This window comes from Marmota monax, unplaced genomic scaffold (assembly GCF_021218885.2).
Source record: "Marmota monax isolate L192 unplaced genomic scaffold, Marmota_monax_Labrador192_F-V1.1 WCK01_AAM20220418_F8-fsc00134, whole genome shotgun sequence".
Classification (NCBI taxonomy): domain Eukaryota; kingdom Metazoa; phylum Chordata; class Mammalia; order Rodentia; family Sciuridae; genus Marmota; species Marmota monax.
The window spans coordinates 839917-859207 of record NW_026692281.1 but is presented as its reverse complement, the minus strand read 5'-3'; the positions used below and the strand labels follow the sequence as shown (position 1 = coordinate 859207).

Below are 19291 nucleotides of genomic sequence, written 5' to 3'. Positions count from 1 at the left end.
TTCCGTGGCTTACAGCCCAGCTTCATGAAAGCCTGCTGGATGTCAGCTCAGCTCCTACCCTGTAAGAGGCTCTCTGGAGAACCTGAGTCATTTTGGAGGACTTTGAAAGTTTTTTTTTTTAATGTGTTCATTAAATTACTTTTAAAGCCAGTAGCAATAACAAGAAAATAAGAAAGTAAGTTCCATTTTCTGGGCTGGAGCCTAAGTCACAGCAATATGGCTGAACACACTAAGAAGGTCGGAATCATTGGTTCAATATGGGACCTGCTATGGTGCCTCCTTCTTGAAAATGGTGAAGAAAATTAAAATTAGCCAGCATGCCAAGTACACTTGCTCCTTCTGTGGCAAAAACAAGATAAAGAGACGGGCTGTGGGGATCTGGTACTGTGGTTCCTGCATGAAATCAGAGGCTGGTGGTGCCTGGACCTACGACATAGGACACCACTCCTGCCATCACAGTCAAGTCTGCAATCAGAAGGCTGAAGGAATTGAAAGACCAGTAGAAGTTCTAACATTTGAGACATCCCTAGGTTATAATAAATGGGTTAATTTATAACAAAATTGTGGTTTATTTTTATTATATTAATAAGATGTTCTTATGTACATTGCATTAATATTGTCCTTTCAAAAGAGATTTATAAATTGGAGCCCTTCTAATTTGAATTGGAAAAGTTTGCTGAGATAGATTATTGTAATTCAGTTTTTTTGTTGTTTTATTTTTACAGTAGTCAGATGATAATAGCTCTTTTTAATAACTGTTCAACTTCTCAGAAATACACTGACATATTGTGCAAAATTTGTTTTAAAGCTAAAATACACAAAGGATATACATAAATTGCCAAAAAAAAGAAAGAAAGTAAGTTCCAAAGCCATGTGTGTTAAAATCAGAAAGTGATTTTATCACCCTACATAGATCAGGGCAGCTAAGAAAAATGAGTCTTCTGATAGATACTAAGAATCAAAGTCTTCATCTGTAGGAAAATCTCAGCTTTGCGTGCTGAATGGAATACTTCAAACAGGGCTGGCCTATATTCCCCCAGACTACAAAGTGAATGATGCCCCACAGTTGTGCATTATATACATTCCATATGTTGATCCTGAAAGCATTCCTGGTCACCTAAGATAGGCACTAGGTCAAACTGAGGAACAACCCTACTTACACAGATGATGGGATTTCCCCTGCATTTCCAGCTACAATATCTGGCTTTGGTTCTGGCTTTTGGGGAGTAGCTGCCCGGCTGGGAGGGTCTGGGGGTCTCACTGGGGGACGGATGATCGTTGGCTTTTCTCCTGGAGGCCGCACTTTGCTGACACTGTCAGTATCTCCTAGAAGAAAGAACAATACCAGAGACTTGAATAATTAGCCAAATGGAATACAACTCAGGAACAGGAACCCAATAATCAAGTTACGAAGCCATTTTCCTTGGCCTCCATTTCTTCTTCACCACCAAAATCTCTGTCCTTTTCTGCCAGCTGTCCCTTCAGAAAGTCTATGTTTGAACCCCAGATCCATAACTTAGTAAACCTTGGTTTTGTCATATAACTTCCTAAGTCTCTTTTTTCTCAACCATATAATCAAGATTAAGACTACATTATCTTACAGAGGTATTGAGACAATTAAATTAGGTATTAATATGTTTAACAATGTTTGATAGTGAATTTCAATTTGACAAATTCATCATCACAGATATTCAGGTCCTTTCCACTTAGGTTTTGATTATTATAATACTCTCCTAAGTCACTTCTTACCTCTATTTCTCTAGCTTCCAGGTTGGTCAGTACATATTAAATATAAATACTTTCTTACAAAATGGTTCTGACAGGATTATCGTGAAATGAGAGCACTAACACACTGCTGGTGCCACTGTAACTAGTTTTATTTTGTCTAAATACTCATTAAGCATTCTAGAACAATGTGGATAACTACAACATTATACATATGAGATAGTTTGGACTCATTGATCCAGTAGTTCCACTTTGAGAGACAGGCCCAAAAGAATTAATCCAAGACAAAAAGAAAAAAACAATTGGCACAAACACATGTATCTTAACAGAAAAAAAGTCAGAGCCAACCCCAAAAGCTAAGCAAACAATTTGATTCTTACAAGCATTTAACCAAACATATTATACATAAACTGACAAGGATTTGGACAAGCTCAAAACAAAAACATGCTTGTAAAATAATATCAAGTGACAAAAAAATGTCCACAAAAAGTGCTCATGGCTTGATGCAGACAATATTGAAGTAGACACGCAATTATGCAAGGGTGTTAGTAGATCTTCTTATTTGATTAATTTTTGTGAGTAGATACTGATATTCAATTTTTTCTACTAAAATGTTCAAGGTAAATATAAAACACTAAATTGAATTCATATGCTACTGTTGTAAGGTTTACTTTATTTATACTGTTTCCTCTCTATTTAACACCTTTCAAAAAGCTCAAAAATTCACAGGATAAATTTCAAAACCCTTAATGTAAATTCAGAGTCCTCCATAAGCCTAGTTTCAAATCACTGTCCCAAGGACAAACCCTGAACTTTAACTTTAATCACCAGCTCAACTAAAATCAAACTGGTCTCACCACCTTATCTGAGCAAGCCCTTGACTCTTACTTAAAGGTAAGATAGTATGTTATAATAGAAAGAACAAAGAGTTTGGAATTGAGCAGACCTGGCTTTGGGGCTTTGTTCTGTTATGCTACTTCCTAACTGTGGGACCATGGACAATCACTTCACCTCTTTGACTATCATTGCCTCATCTGGGAAATGAATATAATTAACCCTGCTTTCAAGGTGATTTTAAGAAGTAAATTATTTAATTTATTTTTTTCTTTGTACCAGGGATTGAACCCAGAGGCCCTATCTCCAGCCCTTTTTATTTTTTGATTTAGAGACAGGGTCTCAATAAGTTACTTAGGGTCTCCCCAAGTTGTTGAGGCTGGCTTTCAATTCGAGATCCTCCTGCCTTGGCTCCACCCCTCACACCGGGATTACAGGCATGCGCCACAGCGCCTGCTTCCAATTTAGTTTTATACACACACACACACACACACACACACACACACACACACACTGTCTGTATGCCCTATAGATAGTGTCTAGCACACAGGGTAACTGATATACTTTTTCCTGCTTTTTTTCATTATTATGTGTCCTGATCTCATGTCTCACCTACATTATAATCATCCCTAAAGATATAGTGCAAATCTCACCCCTCTGGACACAGCACACAAATATAATTTCCATTTATGTAAATGTTCCTGAAGTGCTTAGATATTGTTATTTTTTTAAAAGAATCCATCCACCTAGGCATTCTGGTGAGACAGGTATTCACAGAGATAATGATAATATAGTGTGATTTATGTTCTGTTGAAAGAATTACCAAAAAATTATACATGGGCATACATAAATTCTTTCTCCCAATCTAGTCTGCATCTTATATTTCTGGGCACACCATTCCCTTTATCCCAGGCTGAAAATACAGAATTATATTAGGAAAAAATAATCAAAATGATAATAATCCTTTTTTTTCCCAAAAAGTACCATCCTGTTCAAAGCACTCTTCCAGATGATAAATATTTGTTTACAATAAACTTGGTAAAGAAGAATAGATAGGTCTTATTATCTGCATTTTACAGAGAAGGCAACTGAGGTTCTTAAAGGTAAACTAATTCATCCACAACTACATAGTCAGATAACTGATAGAGTGAGGACTGAAACCTACATCTCTTGTCTTATATCTCTTGTCTCTATATTGAGTGATTTCCCCAGTATCTGCAGTTTTGTTGTTATTATTAGGAATATAAAATTATAAATGATAAAAATGACAGTGGTAATAAAATGATACCAGTAAAATAAATCATCTAACTTGTTATTGAACACCTGTTCTGTTGTAGGTACTATGATACTGTACTCAGCACTTTATGCCTATTTTTCCCATTTAACAATGGCCATAATTGTACAGAAAATATTGCCCCTATTCTACAGATGAGGAAAAGAAATTCCAAGGTAAGTAGTAACCTCATAGTTTATCAACAATAAAACCAGCTTCATTTGATTTCTGAAACCCATGTTGTCCCAACTACCAGTAGTTATCAACCCTGGCTACACATCAGGAATTTGTGAAGAGCTTTAAATTTATATAATACCTGGATATCCTCCTGAGAGGTTCTAGTTTAATTGACTGGAGTAGGATCTGGGCATGTATATTTTCAATGCTCCCCAGATGGTGTGATGTGCAGCCAGGGTTGAGAAACCCTAGGCCACACAACTGCTTCTTCACTGTAGCTTAGAGATTACCAGAGAAGACAATACTGTCACATTTCTACTACCTACTGGAAGAGAATTGGGCAGGAAGGATGCGCCACACACTCAGAGCCAGAAAACATTTCCTACCTGAAGCCATGTCCATCCTAGGGCTCGCATTTTCCTTGACGAGTAAACAACATGACACCACCTAAATATGAACCCCATTCATTCCTAACTCACAGTCATATCCAAATGGACATCAACCTAGGGCCTTAGGAAACAAACATCATGAACCTTGTGTCTGCCTTTGCCCTTTATTTGCAGGTTTAACTTGATGATTCATTACAAGTATGACTTTGAAGTGACAGCAAAGGGTTTTCTTGGCTGAAAGACCCCAATGCTGTTCTTTCTTTCCTCAAATTTGTCTCAGTCACTGCTAAAGCACAATGCCAAACTGGTGAGGCTGGGAGGGAAGAGTCATATAACTTGGAGTCAAGAAACCTGTAATATAGTCTTCGTCCTAAAACTAAGCTGTATGATTTTCAGCAGATCACTTCCCTACAATACAACACGGGGTTGGACTGTTGTCCAGATGAATCAGCCTATGATATGTCTTTAGACTTCTATCTCTCCCTGCTGACTTTTACATGCTACATTGGGAATACTCTAGAAACCCCAATGTATTCTGCCTCTCTTTCTCAGAAGATTTAGACTTCATGGCTCCTTGCTGTCCACAGAATATACACTGACATGTTTAACCTGAATTGTGACCCACTTCCATTTGGCTTCAATTCTCCTTTCTGATCTAATTTTGTACCATTCTTCTTCACATATCCTACAATTCAAGCAGTAGTATTTATTGTTCCATGTATATGCCTTACAATTAATTATGTCTTTCTAAGAGGCTATTTACCCTATTCCCTCATGCCCAAATTTGTATCTTCAGAAGTTTAAAATGCTCCAAGTTCTTTCTCGGGCTCTTAAGGCACTGATCATCTTGTACTTTGAATCCTGTAGTTTGGATCTTTGTTTTCATGGCTCTATCTGTCCTACTATAATTGGAGCATTCTGAGAGCAAGATACAGGTGGCATTCATCTCTGTATTCCCCAGAGACCCAAGTAGTTTGCTTTGCATAAAACTGGTGAATATTTAACAAATATTTATTGAGTAAAAAAAATGCACTTCAGTCTACTAGAAGGACAGCAAAGAAAGCTTTCCCTTTTTAGGAACCCATTGGGCTACATGTAACATACACAAACATAATATAAACAAGATTCAGGTCTATTCTGTAACCCAAGATGAAAGGTATTCAATATATCGGGAGTTTTTTGAGGCCCCATCTTATGCTCTCATGAGGAATTCTCACAATTGTTCCCTGGCTTCTTAAAACTGAGTTGGGAAGAGAAGACATACTCACATGAGCTAAGAGTGAACCCTATCACTCAGTATCCACATTAGAGGGCCAAATTTAGGTGCCCAAGGAATGGGTTAAGGGAGAGTTCCCTAGATGTGAAGCTGACCTAATGAAAACTTTGCAGCTAGTAAAACCTCTAATAAGGGAAAAAAAAAAAAAAAACCCGCTACTGTTTCTGAGTACTCATGATGTGCCAGGCACACACCTGTCACCCTTCATCATTATAGCAATCCAATGGACACAGTTATTATCCTCATTATAAGAAGGACAAACCCAAGATTCAGAGAGGTTATGAACTGCTCAATGTCCCACAGATTGGAAGGGGAATATCCAAGATTCAAACTCATAGCTGGAACACTCTGGAGCCTGGCCGCTAAGACCACTAAGGACCACTAAGCCTCTTGATCCTATAGTCTTTCCACCTGTTTTTCATTTTAATTTTTTTTCTTAACTTTGGTTGAAAATTTGGCTAATACTCTAAATTGGATCTCCTTCTCCAATCTAATCATTTGTTTCCCTCTCTAATTCTCTGTCAAATGAAGATAACCAAAGAATCTTATAATTTGCAGATTTTGGGGGACCTGATGGTGATCAGTCTTCAATCTTAAGCAACTTTCTTCCAACTTTCCTTATACCTATCTACACTTAACCTGAGACAGTAGGGAAAGATTGTTTCCACTTGAAGAGTCTCCCAGTTTTCTAGAAGAATCTCTTCCTATGACACTTTTCCATGCTCCCCTAAAGCCTTAACCATTAATTATCCTTGAAGAACAAGTTGGAGTTACACTGCAGTTAGGACAGAGATTTAAAATCAAACAATAGATTATTAAAGCATAATGAGTCCAAACAAGAAAATATGGATAATGGCCAGCAACGCCCATTACTACAGGAGCAAGTCTGTTCCTAATACTTTTAGAGCAGATGGAAATGCCATTTATACTATTAGTCACCCCAGTAGAGAATTGATGGCCCTATGACTGAGCAAAACCTGGGAAGTATCCTTCCTGCAATCAAAGGAGGACCTCAGTTGATGTAGTCTTTTCTCGCAAGACAAAGGAAAGGAGCTAAGAAGGGTTCCTAAATTATAGGGTTATAGTGAGTGGTGTGCTCTCCACTTTTATCTCAATACCTCAGGCAGAATGAAGAACTCCTTGCCCCATGCCCCTACTGAAACTGGATCATACTGGGCTGCGACTGGCTGCTTACATGCCAGACTCAGTATAATCCATCAAAAGGCAAGATATGGTCACTCTCATTGCTTAGCACTGTCTGAATAAATGAGCAAATACATGTAAGTAAATGGGAAATAGCCCTCCTGCCTCTTTATTTCCCAAGAAAAGTCCTAAATTCCTCTGTGGGAACTACACATGCCTTTTGCACAGCCAGACATTGTAAGAAGAAGTAACATCAAATGAAAGGTAAAGGGATGTTATAATTTAGTCACTCCCAAAGTGAGTGTCTTTTACGGAAAAAAAAAAATAGAAAGAAGGTAGCTTAAACAGCTGAATTAAAATGTGGTATAAACAAGCTGATCTGGGTTCAAGCCCCATATCTACTTTACAATCTGAATTCCTCTGGGCAAGATGTTTCATGTCTCTGAGCTTGTTTTTCCATCTGTGCAATGGGAACAGTAAAACCTGCCTCACAGGCCTGTCACAATGATTAGATGAAATGGAAGAAGAAAAAATATCCAGCTTATGTCTGGAACAGAAAAGGGCCCTTGATAAAATTCCACCAGCAAACAATATTGATTTTATTGTAAAGCTGACTGTCATGGAAGAAAGCAATTTAACAGGCACCATGATTTTATTCTTTTTAATTGAGGAAAAAAATGTGCAGAATATCAAGTCCACTTAAATGGTGGATCACTGCAAGAAGTGAAGATGGGTGTCAGGGTAGTGGCACATTTGGATCCCTAAAGTAATAAAGCATCCTGGAGAATGGAACTGAAATGGAGTGACAACTTCGAGGTTCAGAGTGGGTCAGCTGACTTGACAGCTTCTTCCTGTGATTCTGTTACCACAGGGGTTAACAGCCACCACCTATAGCTCAGGGTCATGGCTATTTGCAGAGTTTTCCTAATTGATAACTATTCTGATACCTGTGAATCTACCAGCATGGCAGCCAAAATCATGAGGGAGAAAGGGAGGCAGTGGTGAGGGGATGGCCTGGGTAAGGTTCAAAGAGGCAACTACCCCAGAGGTGTGGCTAATCTTCCACCAAGGCCAAAGACACTTCAATTCTGTATTCTGTGGCCAAGGCTAGAGGCCTTTGAAAAAAAGCTGAATCATTTCAGCCTGTGGCTAACTGATTTAGGGCAGAAATCAAAGCCTGGAAATGCTGCAGCCTAGATTTAGATAGTCTGATACTAGACAAGTCAGATCAGCACTTATATTAACTGACACCATTAAATGACAGCAGCTGCCACCAGCAGCCCAGAGGATGGTACTGTGGAGGAAGGGGAAGAAGAGAAGGCCACTGGGATTGAACTTTGAAGTAGAAGATTGTAAGGGTAGAAATGATAGGGAGGGCTAAATAACTTCTTCTGAAGAGCTGATAGAACCTGGCTGATCTCAAGGTTTGGCGACAGGCAAGACAAATTTTACTGTAATGAGTGTAAGTGGAGTTATCCAACTTTCTAGCAGATTGATATGAAGGTCAATATATAAATTATAAACTGAAGCAGATGTCCACATAGAAGTCTGGCCTTTATTTTTTTGTCCTGGCCTTTATTTATTTATTTTTTTCGGCTTTACTTCCCAGAAGAGGCAAATCTTAGGAAGGGAGGGACAGGGGAAGAGAATCAGTATCATATTTTATAGGCTGGTTATGCCAGATATTTTCTTATTCCTTTTTATCGTAGCAATAATTCTGTGAGGTGAGTTGTTTCTCCCATTTTACAGATATGGAAACCAATGTGCAAAGAGGTTAAATAACACATGGATGCATCAGAGGATCCAGCTAGAAAATTCACAGGGTCAATTACTTCATAAAATGTGTACCGGCCCCCACACAGAATAGGCTTTCACTAAATTGTCCTCTGAGACAATGCCATTGGCCCACAGTGAGGTTGTTATATGCCACAGTCCACAGAAGAAAAATTTTCCTGGCCTCCACAACAGAAAAGTTATGTTTTACCTGAACAACGGGCTATTTTTCCCTTAAGAACTTGGAATTATATAACCGTTGAGGTTTCTTTCTTCTTGTTTTCTTTAGAAAGTTTGGAGCCAACTCTCTGACGGTATTCCAGTAAGCGTGTAAAGTTTCACGGTAAACATTTTGTGTACTGATTCCTTTCCTGTTATTTCCCTCCTATCCTATCTTCCCATGCCCCTGCTCTAGAATTCATTTTTCTTGCCTGTGCTCTAGAATCCCAGGCAAGGGTCAGCAACCTTTTTCTGTAAAGGGTCACACAGTTAACATTTTAGGCTTTGCAGAGCCATAAAGTTTCTGTTTTCCTTCTCAGTTTGTTATAGTGTGAAAGCAGCCCTAAACACTATGTAAATGAAGGGGTATATTTATGTTAAAGAAACAAATTTGAATTTCAGATAATTTTTATGCATCATAAAAATTGTATCTTTTCTTAATATTTAAATATATCAAAAACATTCTTAGCTTGTGGGCCATATAAGAAAGAGGTACTTTGGATTAGGCAGAGGAGAGTGAAGGGAGGGGAGGGGGAATGGGGGTAAGAAAGATAGTAGAATGAATTGGACATTATTACCCTATGTACGTATATAGTTACATGACCTGTGTAACTCTACATCATGTATAACCAGAAGAAGAAGTTATACTCCATTTATGTACAATGAGTCAGAATGCATTCTGTTGTCATATGTAACTAATTAGAACAAATAAAGATTAAACAAAAAAAGAGGCAATGGGTCTGATCTGGCCCACATATCATAGTTTGCCATGCTCTATTCTAAGCCTATAGAGGACAGGGACCTTGTATAATTGATTTCTGTGTCCTCAGCACCTGGGATGGGACCAAGTACACTATTAGTACACAGCCAATAGTTCCCAGATGCATTATTCTTACTATTTTACATTTTTATATTTGGCTATATTGTGAAATGCCTTAAATCCTTTCTAGAACAGGAGAGGATACAAATACATAAGGCACATGTTAAGAAGGTCATCCAGATACAAAGTAAAAGAGCCAGAATTTGGATTCAAACCTTTGAGAATAAAGTCTATATTTTCATTATACCATACTATTTTCATATAAATCATATTCTCAACTTCCCTCTGGATCAGCGCCTTCCTCTCACTATGTGTCCCCCATGTGTATAGCTTACAAAGATTGTAGAAGTCAACTACATCTAGAATTTGTAATGATTTTAAAAGTGTAGACAAACAGAAGCTGTACCCCTTTGTCCTTATTTCTCCCAAATGAGAAAATGAGAATGAGAAAACACTGGTTCACAGATTCAAAGTTTCTTATCAGAAGGCAAAATGAGGGTTCTGCATTCATGGAAAGAACACAGATTTTTGGCACCTGCAAGATGCGCTAAGATTTAGATCCCAGCTCTGCCAGTTACCATGTGATTCTCTGGGAAGTTACTTATTTCTAGGATCTTCAGTTTTCTAACTGAAACATGAATAATACTTTCTTCACCAAAGGGTCACGAGGATAATAAAACTTAGGACTTAATACAATGCTAGGTACACAGAAGATATTTAATAAATGGCAATAGAAACACCACTTTAAATAACATGATTATCATTCATCATTTATTCCACAATAACAAGTACCTACTATGTGGTACTTGGAATATAGAAGAAAAGAAAACATGCCTCAAGTCCCTGCCCTCGTAGAGCTTACATTCTAGTGATTATTGTGAATGTTTCTGTGGTCTCAACCACCATTCCAGAATGAGTTTTAGTAAAGTGGAACACATTCCCACTTATGATATTTCCAATCCTGGAAGGATCTCAAGGTGAAAAGTATATGTGTTCAGTTCTGATTCCCTTGGGATTCCCAAGTACTTACCTTCCTTGTGGTGAGCCAGGGGTCGGGGAGCTGGTCTCTTTATGTGGAAAGAAGGGGTCTTTGTGGGGCCAGGGCCTGGAATTGGTCCATTGGTGGCCTTTGGGGTAGTCTTGGTCCCTCCATCCTGTATCCTAGACACCAACTTTCCCACATCCACCTCAGGGCACGGCTCCAATTTGCCATCTGAAATAAGCCTGCTTGGAGACTTTCTCCCGGGATCAGCTTCCCCACTCCTCTGCATAGGTAGTTTGAGGTGTTGTGGCAGCTTCGGGGGTTCTAGGTTGATAGTGATAGTACCATTAGGTGTTTGATGTTGGATTTCATCTGAGAAAAGTTGGTGCAAAGAGGAAGGATTAGTGATAATCTCTAAAACCCTTTCATTTTGATATATGCATACGTTCCTAATTTTTAAAAGTTGTACACATTTTCAAAACTGCTATATACACTGTGGCACAAATAAATTATAACCCACAAGATTAGGCTCTGCCTTTCCTAATTCATGAGGAGTCACAGGTCCCATCTAAATAAGGAATTCAATTCAAGATCTGAGTATGATTTTCACCACCAGAATTCAGCAAACCACAATAAACTAGGCTGTTTTATTCAAAGGGGAATGAACTCAAAAGGGACTTAGCGTCCCCAATGAATTTCATATTCTATTCTTTCTAAATAAAGACATGAGTTAATTCTTAACTATTTCTCTCAAAAGTAATTTGTTAATGTTTCTCAAATTTCAAGTTAATAAATATAGCAGAATTTAACTTCTTTCTCCACCCCCATAAAGAGACCCTCAAAAAGCCATTTTATGTTCTTCCTCTAGCCTTTGTGGTCTACAATTTCCTCTGACATTAGTGCAAGCTTTTCAGTGACTCTGAGTCTTACTTAGAGCTTCTAAAACTATAATGAGAGCCAGGTACTCTTTCCTAGAAAAATTAACCTACATAAATACAGTCAAAACTTAAAAAATTAATTTTAAGTGACCCACAGAGTTCCCTGAAATTGTCAATAAACCCCCAGACTGAACCTGCTGCCAGGGAACTGTCATCTTCTTTAGCAATAGAAAATGTAGATCAGAATTTAGTGGTAGAAAACATAGTTCTGGCCAGCAAAATGATTCCTGAGAGCTGTACTGGTCTGTTGCAACAGATGGATTCCATTTTTAAAATAATAAATATGAGACAATAGGAGAATTTGGATACTGACTAGACAATTGATCTTGCGGTATTATCATTTTCTTTTAGATAGGCTGATAATAATTGTTGTTTTAGTTTAAAAAAGAGTCCTTATTTTTAGAGATACATACTGAAACACAGATGAAATGACCTGATGTCTGGTTGGGGATTGGGTAGGGGCATAGATAAAACAAGATTGTTCACACAAATAATAACTTTAAAGAGTGAAAGATCAGGGTTTATCTGAGAAAAATTTTTAAAAATGTTTAGTTTGACTTGAGAATCTGTGAGTAAAAGAACATGAGGTTGTTAAGACGGATTGGAGCTATATCATAAAGATCATGGATGCCATCCTCAGGAATATTTATCTTTAGGCCACAAGGGATAATTACTTTTTGGGTGACAGAGAAGCAGCATTCTCAAATATGTGTTTTTAGAACATACCTCTGGGTTCATTATGAAAATCAGATTGGACCAGAGAGACTGGAAGTGTGGGGGGGGTTAGTTGATGAGAAGTATCTAAGCTGGAATGAAATCACCAAAGATAATCAAGAGCTATTAAAGAGGTCTAATGGCTATGACTTAGATATGGGGTTATGAAGGAGCCCATAATGATTGTGGAGGGATTCACTGAAATATTATTTATTAAAAAATAGTGTTTGGGGTAAGGAAATGAAATATTACTGATAAAGAATGGTGGTAATCAGAAGGATTGTTTCCTTCTTAGAACAATATTCAGACAAGTCATATGAAACACACCATTTTTTATAGTAGGTAATAGTACTTTAGGATAAGATAGATGGGTACAAATTGCTGTTCTGTCATTTAGCAGCTATTGTTAACTTGGAAAATAACCCTCTTTTGAGTTTCCAATGCTTGCCCTACAAAAGAGAGCTCCAAATAAATATCTCACACACAAATGTTAAATATTAATTTAGATTATGGATTTTTATCCACTTAGGATGGCTGGAATCAAAGTCAGGATATGACAGGTGTTGGTGAAGATGCAGAAAAATTAGAAATCTCAACAATTGCCAGTAGGAAAGTAAAATGGTGTATCTGCTTGGAAAATAGCTTGGCTGTTCTTTAAAAGTTTGAATACAGAGTAACCATATGACCCCAAAATTTTCATTCTAGGTATATACTTAATTGAAAGACATTCACACAAAACCTGTACATGGATGCTCATAGAAGCATTATAATAGCTAAAAAAGTAAATAGTACTCAACTATCAAATGATGAATGAAATATTATTTGACAATAAAAAAGAATGAATAAATGATACATGCCACAATGTGGATGAATTTTGAATACATTATAATAAGTGAAATGATTTGTCAGCCACAAACGTCTTCAAAGTATATGATTCAATTAATATAAAATGTTCAGGATAGGCAAATCTGTAGAGACAGAAAGTAGATTTTAACAGTCAAGGGTTATGGGGAATGGAAATTGGAAAATATGGTAATGAAAATGTTCTGGAATGAGATGGTTGTACAAAATGTAATAAAATTACTGAGCTGTACAATTTACAGGAATGAATTTTATGCCATTTAAATTATATATCAGTCTAAAAAAGTTCTTAAAAATGTCTAGACTGGGTGATCTCATTGGAGATTTTCTGGCACAAAGCCCTCACCACACAGAGGGGCAAATTGAGACCCAGAGAGAGAAAATGGCTAGCTCATTTTACTCAGTAGGATAGTGGTTAAGATGAAGTTCAGTCTTAGGTCTACTGACACCCAATTCATTCATTTATTATTCTCAGTTATGGAGGGCTTACTATGTTCCAAGGACTGTGCTGGTGCTAGAGATACAGTGTAAAAAAAAATTCTGCTGGTATAGAGTTTCTGTTTGGGGACATCATGGATAAATAAATAAATTTATACCATAAAACTGAAATTATGGTAGGACAGAGTAGGCATTCAATGTTCCCTTCCACTTTCTCCTGATTAACATTCTAACTTCTGTATGAAAGTGATCATTAAGCTAGGTAATCCCTTACTCTTCATTATTCCTTACATATCCATTCATTCATTCTTATTACATGAATACTTGCAATATATACATGTAATATATTCTAATGGTTAGTGATAAAATAGATGTTACTTTCTAACAGGAAAGACAGGAAACAAACGTGTCAACAAATAGTAGCAGGTGTATAAATAAAATAGTGTAGTATAAAGAAATAGGCAGTGATTGGATGAGGAGAAAAGATTATTTAACTAGAATACACAGAGAAGGTCTCTATAAGGAGATAACATTTGGCCAAACTCTGGATAAAGGAGTAAGGCCTGTGAAGTTCTGGAGGAAGAATACTTAGGGCAAAGAGAACAGCAAATGCAAAGGAACTTAGTTAAGCTTGATATCTATAAGGAACAGCAAGACCAATGGGATTAGCCCAGAGAAAGCAAAGGGGACAGTGAGAGCAGGAAGCACAGAAATGAAGGTTAGAGAGATAAGTAAGGATCATATAACACAGCATTAAATGCAAAATTTATGCTAAAAATGAAGAGAGGTCACTGAAAGTTTGCAGCAGAGGGAATGATGAGATCCAATTTACATTTTCAACAGATGTCTATTTAACTGGCTGCAGTGGAGAATGGATTAGATGCAGGCGAGAATGGATTAGAGGTAGGCAAGAAAGCAAATAAGGATATCAGGTGAGAGATGATGTAGGCTCAGCAAGGATGGTAGCATGGGAAAGCAGAAAGATTTAGCATGTAATGGGCATGGAGAGCTGATAGGAATTGCCAATGGATCAGATATGATGAAAAAAAGAAAAAGACTAATTAAGGATGATGTCAAAGTTCTTAACCTTAGCGATCAGGAGACTGGTGTGGCCTGTTAATTAGACTGGGTGGGGGGAGGTGGGAGTAGGAGCAGGTAAAGGAGCGGTAGAAAATCAAGAATTATGTTTTGAACATTTTGAATGTGAAATGTCCATGAGTCATCCAAGGAAGTCAGTTCAGCAGGGAGTTTGAGATGACAACAATTTGAGATGACAACATCCTACAGATGGAAACTAGAAATCATCTTCAGCACTTAAATGATATTTAAAACAAAAAGACTCTGTGCAGCTGGTGGCATTACTATTTCAGACCTAAAACTATACTACAGAGCAATAGTAACAAAAACAGCATGGTATTGGCACCAAAATAGACCTGTAGACCAATGGTATAGAATAGAAGACATAAATTCAGTTATCTTATATTAGACAAACGTGCCAAAAATATACATTGGAGAAAAGATAGCCTCTTTAACAAATGGTGCTGGGAAAACTGGAAATCCACATGTAACAAAATGGAATTAAATCTCTCTCACCATGCACAAAACTCAACTCAAAGTGAATCAAGGACCTAGGAATTAAACCAGAGACCTTTCACCTAATGGATCAAAAAGTAGGCCCAAATCTCCATCATATAAGATTAGGCCCCAACTTTCTTAATAAAACTCCTGTAGTACAAGAGTTAAAATCAAGAATCAATAAATGGAATGGATTTAAACTAAAAAGTTTCTTTTCATAAAAAGAAATTATCAGTGAGGTAAATAGAGAGACTACAGAATGTGAGCAATTATTTACCACAAGCACATCAGATAGAGCACTAATATCTAGGATATGCAAATCACTCAAAAACCTTAACATCAAAAAAAAAAAAAAAAAAAAAACAAATAACCCAATCAATAAATGGGCCAAGGAACTGAACAGCCACTTCTCAGAAGAGGATATATAATCAATCAACAAACATATGAAAAAATGTTCAACATCACTAGCAATTAGAGAAATGCAAATCAAAACTACTCTGAGATCTCATCTCAACTCCAGTCAGAATGACAGATATTAAGAATACAAACAACAATAAGTGTTGGCAAGGATGTGGGGAACAGGCATACTCATACATTACTGGTGGGACTGCTGATTGGTGCAGCCATCTGGAAAGCAGTATGGAGATTCCTTGGAAAACTGGAATAGAACCACCATTTAACCCAGCTATCCCACTTCTCGGTTTATACCCAAAGGACTTAGAAACAGCATACTATAGGGACACAGCCACATCAATATTTATAACAGCAGGATCCACAATAGCTAAATCATGGAACCAACCTAGATGCCCTTCAGTAGATGAATGGATAGGGAAAATTTGGTATATACACACAATGGAAAACTACTCAGCATTAAAAGAGAATAAAATCATGGCATTTGCAGATAAATGGATGAAGTTGGAGAATATAATGCTAAGTGAATAAGCAAGCCAATCCCCCCCAAAAAGGTCGAATGTTCTCTTTGATATGAGGATGCTGATGCATAATGGCGATTGGGGGTGGGGAGCATGGGAGAAATGGAGGAACTTTAGATAGGGCAAAGGGGAGGGAGAGGAAAGGTGGGGGTTAGGGGGGAGGAATGATGGTGGAATGAGTTAGACATTATTACCCTAAATACATGTATAAGACACGAATGGTGTTACTTTGTGTACAATCAGTGTCTTGAAAAATTGTGCTCTATATGTGTAATATGAAATGAATTGCATTCTGGCATCAGGTATAAAAAATCAGAATAAATTAAAAAATAAGACCAAAATAATGGATAAAATCACATAGGAATATAACAGAGAGAAGGAAAAGCCATAGAGGAAATTGAGATGGAATATCTAGTGAGGCAAAAGGAAAGTTGGTATCCTGGAAACCAAGTTCAGTGTTTTAAGGAGGAGGAAGTAGTCAACTGTATCTAATGCTGCTCATAAGCTGAGTAAGGGGAGAATAATGGAGTGGCTATTTGATTTGATCACATGGAGATTATTAGTGACTTTTGCAAGAATGTTCTCAGTGGAATAGTAGTGGGTGGGGCATAGGTCCATGTAGAATGTTTAGAGTCTCATTCCTAGCAATTATTCCACTGACTGGCATTTGTTTGTTCACATACATATATCTCACTTTATCCCACAAGCTCCTTAGGAATACATACTGGGCACCTAGCATAGTACCTGGCTCATAGTAGGTTTTCAATCCATGTTAGCCATATATGAGTTTAAAACCTAAGCATGTTCAGAAAGCATCTTATTTATGCATTTCCATGTATTAGGCACACAGATCTAAGAATACTGCGGATCCTCCTCTGATCTTATAAAGAAAGGATCATGGTAGCATCTTTTACAAAGTAATCCCTGTCCTATCCAAAACCAAAAAAGTAATTTCCTCTCTGGGAATAAGTATAAGTTTTGCTTCTCCAAGATGCTTTTAAACCTAGAAGCCAGGAAAGGCTTATATTTGCATGGATAAAAATGGTCACACCCCCACTTCTGCCCCTCAATGACTTCTTTGTGTCTAATCACCATTTAGAAGCTAAGGGTGAATATGAGTACTAACCTTCACTTTCATCCAGGGAAGAAGTATAGAAAACCGCCCTTTCTCGCAGTAATCGCTTTGAAATTGTGATTGGTTTGTGTCTTCTTGCTGTCACTCGAGGTGGAGGCACTGGGGGTGCAGTGTTCTCCTCTGGTGGACCCAAATAGATCTGTGGAGGGATAAGGAAGATATCCAGGAGGCAATTATATCCAGTTTTTTTGTCCCTAATACTGCCTACCACCTGATATCTGCTAACATTACACTTAGGGTCTGCTGTAAATATGCTAATATGGTTAAATGAATTATGGGGATTTTCTAAACCATTCTACTAGCAAGTGTTTAGATATCTCTTCCCATTTTTATGAAACAAAATGTAACACTCCTTAGTGTGAGACAAAGAATGCAGACAAAAGACTACAACATCAGTCCTGGTTTTCCACTTTCTGCCTGGGAGACCTGAGGGAAGTCATTTCTCTTCAACGAGCCTCTGTGTTCTCTTCTGTAACACAGGGGCAACACCACCTACCTCACAGGATATGATAAAAATCAGATTCAAAGAGTTATTAAGATGCTTTTTGAGAGAGTCCTAAATATGGCAGAATGGACCTAGGCAGTGGATTCTGAGAGCAAAAACACAGAAAGGAGGCAGTGAAGGAACAGCTGATCTGACAGGTGGGAGACATAAATGTTCTTAGACTCAATATTATAATGTCCAAGACCTGGAGAGACTTGAAGATTGGTTACCAGAATAGGAAATAAGCACAGAATTCCCTAACCCCAAATGTGGAACAGGGTGGGAGAAATGGGGAGGGACAACAGGCAGAGAAAGAGGGAGCAGAAAAGCACAAAGTCCACTCCCTTAACAACATTTGGAAAGAGGCAGAAAAAAAAAAAGGCATGGCAGCAACAGCGGTGTCCTTGAAGCAGATCAAGCAGTATAAAACCAAATCATAAATAGAAAGCCATGCCAGGATCCACAGCCATTTTGTGAAGCCCAGAGCTGGACAGTCACCCCCATAAATCAACACAGCATTCTCCCCACTTCCAGAAAGAAGCAAGTTAAACTAGAGGGTAGTGGGTTCTCTTAAGGATCCCTCTAGAAAGAACTTGTAAAGGGATCACTACTAGCCCAAAGTTGCTGAAACCCCTCCACCTGACCATAAAAAGGGGGAGCAAGGTGGAACAACCAACCCAGGAACTGCTCGCCCAAATCAGCGCTCTGTACAGCTGTCATGGAAGACTGGGCAGAGACAGAGCAGACACCTGCAATTCACACACAGCGGCAGAACTGAAAGCTCAGATCCAAGCAGCAAGACAGTTTTGGCAGCAAGCAGAAGAAAGGGGAAAGGGGAACAATTAGAACTGCTGCTGCCGCCTGCTGTCCCTGGGATGAGACACAGAGGGGAGTTGCCTGAGTTCTAAGAAGCCTAGAGGGATTGTCCCTGATTGCAGTCACAGTCTGCATAAGGCCATCCTGGAGGGAAGCTTCCTGGATATCCAGCAGCATAGAGTGATGGTTCCCTAGATCATGGCAGCAGCTGGTGGAAGGCTGGGATGAGAAGTTGCCTGAGTTTTCAGGAAGCTTAAAGGGAAGAGGCCTGGACCATTACCAAAGCCAACAAGAGGTCAGTTAAGGCAAACATTTGCCTGGGTCCAAAGCAGCTGACCCTTGGGCACATGTACTGTGTGACAGGACACTGTTTTCTTTTCTTTAAGTATTCATTTTTTAGTTGTAGTTGGACACAACACCTTTATTTCACTTATTTATTTTTATTTGCTGCTGAGGATTGAACCCAGGGTCTCGCATGTGCGAGGTGCTCTACCACTGAGCCCCAACCCCAGCCCAAGGGCATTGTTTTGATCCTGTCTCAACCCTGCATCAGTCAGCAGAGGGAATCAGTGCCGACCCTTCACAGCCTGTGGCAGTGGAAACTGGAACCTAGGTGAGTCAGCTGAATCTCTTTACTCAGTGGTAAAGACAGTACCCCAGTAAGCTGCATAGGCCAGGATCTGTACCACAGATCCCCCATGGAGAATCCACAACCACAGGACCTGTGCTTGCAGACAGCCATTGTGCTTTATGCCTTCATGAAAACGATCCTGTAGAGGGGAGTGGG

General features: G+C 38.4%; 1 protein-coding gene and 1 pseudogene across 2 annotated transcripts in view; one reads left to right on the top strand and one right to left on the bottom strand.

The window, feature by feature from the left end:
• Ophn1 (oligophrenin 1) overlaps positions 1 to 19291 on the bottom strand; it is a 374656-nt gene that overhangs the window by 8588 nt on the left and 346777 nt on the right. For both annotated transcript variants that reach the window (XM_046440297.2, XM_046440286.2), the window contains exons 20-22: positions 17196 to 17343; positions 10660 to 10983; positions 1161 to 1326 (exon numbers count right to left, since the gene is read on the bottom strand). In XM_046440297.2, the coding sequence (XP_046296253.1) occupies positions 1161 to 1326; positions 10660 to 10983; positions 17196 to 17343 (638 nt within the window). The remainder of the gene's footprint in view (positions 1 to 1160; positions 1327 to 10659; positions 10984 to 17195; positions 17344 to 19291) is intronic.
• Positions 217 to 503, top strand: LOC124089998 (large ribosomal subunit protein eL43-like; annotated as a pseudogene).